Source organism: Arachis hypogaea, chromosome 10 (genome assembly GCF_003086295.3).
Source record: "Arachis hypogaea cultivar Tifrunner chromosome 10, arahy.Tifrunner.gnm2.J5K5, whole genome shotgun sequence".
Classification (NCBI taxonomy): domain Eukaryota; kingdom Viridiplantae; phylum Streptophyta; class Magnoliopsida; order Fabales; family Fabaceae; genus Arachis; species Arachis hypogaea.
Window position 1 is genome coordinate 4,155,188 of NC_092045.1, and position 6,160 is coordinate 4,161,347.

The 6,160-nt window shown below is 23.6% G+C and overlaps 1 protein-coding gene across 1 annotated transcript; it reads right to left on the reverse strand.

The window, feature by feature from the left end:
- Positions 1 to 1,797: 1,797 nt before the first annotated feature.
- Positions 1,798 to 2,301, reverse strand: LOC140175542 (pathogenesis-related protein 1B-like). The gene has a single exon (XM_072204047.1). It carries the CDS (start codon positions 2,299 to 2,301, stop codon positions 1,798 to 1,800), a length of 504 nt encoding a protein of 167 aa, XP_072060148.1.
- Between the last annotated feature and the right edge of the window lie 3,859 nt (positions 2,302 to 6,160).

Below are 6,160 nucleotides of genomic sequence, written 5' to 3' on the forward strand. Positions count from 1 at the left end.
AAGCCTTTAACATTTCCTGCAGGACTATAGGGACAACCAATAAGGGTGCACACCCAATAATATGCTTACAAAACTTATTACTATTACCATCTTTATCTTCATTTTATTATTGTTTTCTGCCAATGTTTTCCAAAAATTAGAGAAGTGTTTAGGATTGGATATCTATAATCTATTTATATTATATCATAGTTACCTTTTAATGTACTTGAATACATGTTTCATTTATTTACTAGATGATCTGCCTCTGATCTTTTATAATAACTTGGGTTCAAATTCTAAAAAGCTTGTAAATGGCTGAATGAAATGACTCATTAATCAAGTATATATGCTGGCTAAACCTTCTTCATTTATATAGCAAAGCTTCTTGCAATAACCCATCAAAACACATCCATAAATTCATGTTTTGTAAAATATGTTTTGTTCCTTTCTTTAACTGATGTGAAACTTCTGCATATATTACTATAGTTATTAAATTTGATCTGAAATAATTTTAGATTAAAAGTACTTATACACATCCTATGGTTAATTTTGTTTTATATCATGTAAGATAGGACAAAATATAAAATATATACTATAATTCACCAAATCAAATACAGTCTATTATATTGTTGCTGCATAGGTTCAACCTTTCCACAAGGCTGTAATAGTTTTATACACATCATCCATCTTTGGCCTCTCTGTTCCATAGAAGTAGGTTTAACACATTTTCATGCAACTTCTAGGAGGCCATGAATTTTATCATCAAACCCTTTTCCAGTTATGCATTTGTCAGTGGCATAATAAAAATCACTAGGATCAGTGAACTAAATAATTAAATTAATTTATTCAATTGACAAATTTACTCTTAACATTCATAAGTTCATATACATAATATTCATAGTTAGATAAAGCACATATAACATCCAAAATTTTATTTTAATAACATCCATAATTTCATATTCATTGCATTCATAATTTTATATATATAATTAATAATCTTTTACAATTAATATTACCAAATTTTAAATTATTTTTCTTGTTATATATTTTAAATTATCTCACATGTACATAAAAAAATCATAATTTTAATATTTTTTATTTATTATTTATATGTATGTTTATTTATTGATTTTAATATGACGAATTAATAATTATTTTTAAAATTTTATTTCTCAATGTTTTTTTATATTTTATATTTTATTTTTATTTTATAATAATCTATATATAAAATATGAATTGTATAATAGAAGTTATTAAATTCTCTAATTTAACATTCATACTTTTTTATATGTATAATATTTATAATTTTATAACATAATATCTATAATCAATGAATTGGTGTTATTTTATTATTATTTATTAATTTATTTTGCAGGTCATAAATCAATAATTTTAGATATTTTTAATTTTTAATAAATAGTTAGAGATCAATCAAGTTTAAAATTTTTTATAAAATGTATTGAGGTGATTTGAGATTTTTTTAAATTAAAAATATAAGAATTTAAAATTTTTATTTGAGAGAAAAAATTATAAAATTATAAATTCATGTGGTAGTAATGAGAAAAAAAAATTTAGAATTTGATTCACATTAAATTTGGAATGAACTTTTAGAACAATTAAATGATGAAAAAAGATAATTATAAAAAGAAATTAATTGTGCCAATTAAATTAAAAGAATGATTCACGTTTTCTTATAAATACAAATATTATTAATTAATCATATATCTTTATTTATTGTTTATAATAATTTGACTATCTAACATTACTCAATTTTAATAGGTAATTTTAGTGTGCACTTAATAAAAATAGTTTAATTAACTAGTAAGGATGTTCACCAACAATGTTTCCTAGAGGACTATAAAGACAAACAACAAGGGTGCATTTCATTTGGCATTTCTGGCACTTAACTGCAGCACACCCAACATGAGTAGTGTTTTTCCAAACAACCTGAGTGTAGAATTCACAATCACCACCAATGCACGAATTGGATTTATGGTCGTAGTACTTTTTCTGGGCAACCCACATCGCCACCGCTTTTGCTCCCGTAAAGTGATCGGATGCCAAATTCCACGCAACATTCTGGCCGTAATAAGGGTTTGGGATTGGCTGAATTTTTCCCATGAGACAATTATGGATGAATTTAATCAAATGCTTTTGAGCTTCTTTTGCTAATTTCACATGCCACTTTAGCGGAGGAACCCCAACGCTTGCTCGTGCATCATTATGGACTTTCAAATACTCTTTTGGAGAATCTTCTACCCCATCTACTCTGCACAATGGCAATAATATACTTATAAAGCTTATTATTATTATTATTACCATCTTCATCTTTGTTTTATTGTTTTAGAAGAGAAGTGTTTAGGCTTGGATATGTATCATTTATTTATACTATGTCATAGTTGCCTTTTCGTGTACTTGAATACATGTATAAATTATTAATTATCAATTATTAGAGCAGCTTAATGATCAAGTATATCGATTATGACCTTTTATAATAACTACTAGATTATGGTGGTGGATTTTATTTTATACTTTTATTTAATAAAGGTGTTTACTTTAATATATACGGCCAAAACGTCTTTTAATCAAAGACGATACAATGGACGCTTTAAATAAAAAAATCTAAAGATTCAATTTTTATTCAAATTTAATTAGTATTTAATCAATAAAAAAAAGTGTGTAATCTTATATTATTAATTGCTAATAAGTTATAGCTCAAATGGCATAGTTTTTCTATACTCAATTAAGAGATTGCAGGTTCAAGTCTTCTATCTTTGGTAAAAAAAAAAAATCTTATACTATTAAATATAATCTTATACCATTAAAAATATTAATAATGATTAATTAATAACTATACATCATAAAATGTACCGACCTTCATTTTAGCACTACTATTTAAATAAGAAAGTCATTCACATAAAGACATTTAAAACATCTTTTTTTAAGATATTTTCTAGCAATTAAAATTTAATACATATAATCGATTAAATCATGTTAAAATTAGAACGGACAAATTGATTTGACTAAAAAATTGGTAAATCAAACTTTAAACTGATTTAAATTAATATTTTTTATAAAAATTAACTATAATATTCCTATTATAGAAAATGACTAATATATATATATATATATATATGGATATTGAGAACTCTAAATCCTAGTATTTTTTCTATGCCGTCGTAAGGTTAGGATTTTTTTTTTTTTTAAATTGATATATATATATATATATATATAGATATATTTTAATCATTTTTTATAATAAGAGTAGGGTAAAACATATTTTTTGTCCTTAAAATTTGGCAAAAATTTTAAAAATAACCCTAAGTTTTATTTTGTTTCAATTTTATTCCAAAATTTTTCGATTTGCATCAAGTATACCCTCGACGACTAAATTTTCAAAAAATTTAAGACCAATCTAACAATAATGCATGAAAATTATGTTTTATTTACTTGTGTTGAGGGGTTGTTATTATGAAATTGTTGTCAAATCGGTCATAAATATTTTGAAAAATTAGCCGTCAGGGGTATATTTGATGCAAATCGAAAATTTTTGGGGCAAAATTGAAACAAAATAACACTTAGGGGTATTTTTTAAATTTTCATCAAACTTCAAGGATAAAAAATATATTTTATCTATAAAAATATTTTTATTAAAAAAATATTAATTTAGATCGATTCAAGATTTAATTTATTAGTTTTTCGGTAAAATTGATTTATTTGGTCTAATTTTGATAAAAATAATATAATTTAATTAATTATATATGTTAAATTTTAATAATTAAAAAATATTTAAAAAAATATTTTAAGCGTTTTTATTTAAATGACTCCCTTTAAATAATAGATGCATGGTCATGTTTGCTCTTCTCAGTTGACGTGTACAACAAATTAATTAACCTAATTAAACTACATTTGGTAATGCTTGAAAAATAAAAAATAATTATTTTAATTATTAAATATTTTTTATTTATTATATATAAAAAATAATTTTTTTGTCTTTCATTAGAGATACTCATACCACAAAAATCATAAAAAAAAAGAGACACTCACACCAAAAATTGATCAGTTTTCGATTTAATTTGACGGATCGATTCTTGGCCAATTTAATCGTTAATGAACATTTTTTAAACAGATAATTTTAGTTTATACAACTAAGTCACATAATTAAACGATTTTCAATCAAATTAATGGACTCAATTCAATTTTCAAAACATTGTTGTTTCTATTATTTTTTAATTGTTATTTGATCTACTAATCTTTACTTTTCTTTATTGAGGGTCAAGAATTTGTTAATTATTGGAAAAATTTAGTGATTAATACTAATTGCGTACTGTTTTAACTTTCAATATATTACGCATGTAAGGCCGAAAAAAAAAGAAAACTTGGGCAAACACAACCATAGTTATAAGCTAAAATTGATAACCGGCCTAAAATCTAGAAGATCAATGCAACAAGAACGAGAATAGAAAGCTATTGCAAACTTATAGTATATATTAGCCGATCATATTCTTACGTGTTGGTATGGTAGAATACTAACATATTTTGGTAAGTGATAATTAATAAAAAAAATGATATTTTATCATTTTTTTACATTTTTAATAATTTTTATGGTATAAAAGATAATTTTTTTATTTTCATTCATCTTTTGTAATTATTTTTCATACTAAAAGTGAAAGATGTACGAAAGAGAAAATACACAAAATAATATATATATAGAAGTAGAAAGAGTTTTTTTTATTTTTAAATTTTTAATGATTTGAAATAAATGAGGTCTTTGGTATTTATAAACTCCAAATAATTATTATTTAGTTATTATTTGTTTATAGTATTCTTTGTTTCTACTATTTGTCGACATTTATTATTTTACTGACATTTACTGTTTGTTTTTATTTGTCGACATTTACTGTTTATTTTTTTTTTTTACAGAAATCATTTTCTTTATGATTAAACTTTTTAGATTGATTTCATATAACTTATAAGGGTGAACGCCTTCAACGTTTATATAGAAACAACGAATAAGGGTGCATCCTTTTTGACACTTAACTCTAGCACTCCCAATTATTAGTTTCTCTCCAAACAACTTGAGTGTAGCATTTACAATCACCACCAATAAGATGCTTACAAAACTTATTATTATTACCATCTTTATCTTCATTTTATTATTGTTTTCTGCCAATATTTCTCAAAAATTAGAGAAGTGTTTTAGGGTTGCATATGTATAATCTATTTATATTATATTATAGTTGTCTTTTAATGTACTTCAAGGATTGTGCTACTATGTAGAAAGAAAATTCTTTTAACACATGTAAAAACTATGTGTCGGTTAAAGATATAGGTAGTAGAAATAACATACCAATGCATAATAATAATAAGGGGTCATCTAGTGTACAGATGCATTTGTAAAGATTTTTGTCTTTTATGGTTTTTAAAAGCGTATCACTAAAAGTGTCGCTTAAAGAGAAAGTGTTACCCTTAATCGTTAACTTGGCTCTGATACCAATTTTTAAGATGTAATTTCTTTTTCAAAATTATTAACTCTTTATATTTTGTTTCGAATAAGTTTATGATTTGTATAGATTTGGTTGATGGTACTTTATAATTTGTAATTTCATAATCAAAAGTATTGAGCATTTCTACTATTACTAATTCTGATTTCATTAGTTTTTTTCAATCTTGTTTTAGTTTATAATATTCTTTTTTGCATTGATTATTGTATATAAAATCTTTTATCTGTTTGTCTTTTTCTTTAATATAATTTTTCAAGTCCTCCAAAACTTCTTTTATTTCTACACTTTCTGTTGTTTCTAAATATCTTTTTAATTTTTCAACTTCATTCTCCATTTTTTCTTTCAACAGCTTTAATTCTTTTAAGTCATAATATGGTGTTCCAGGCATTTATAAATTTTTTAAGTTTAGTTCCAACTTGTTTATATTTGTTCTTATTTCTATCCTTTTTATTATAAGGTCATTAATTTCGAACTGAAGATTATTTAATTCTCTTTTATACTCCTTTATTTTACTTTTTAATTTTTTCGCCCTTTTTCTTTTTATTTTGTTTTCTGGTTTTTCAATCCTTGTATACTTCATTATTTATCTTAGAATTTCTGCAAATTCTATCATCGATTCATCACTACTTTCTAGAGATTCTATTAATTTTTCTAACTCTTCAACTTCTCCTTTCAAT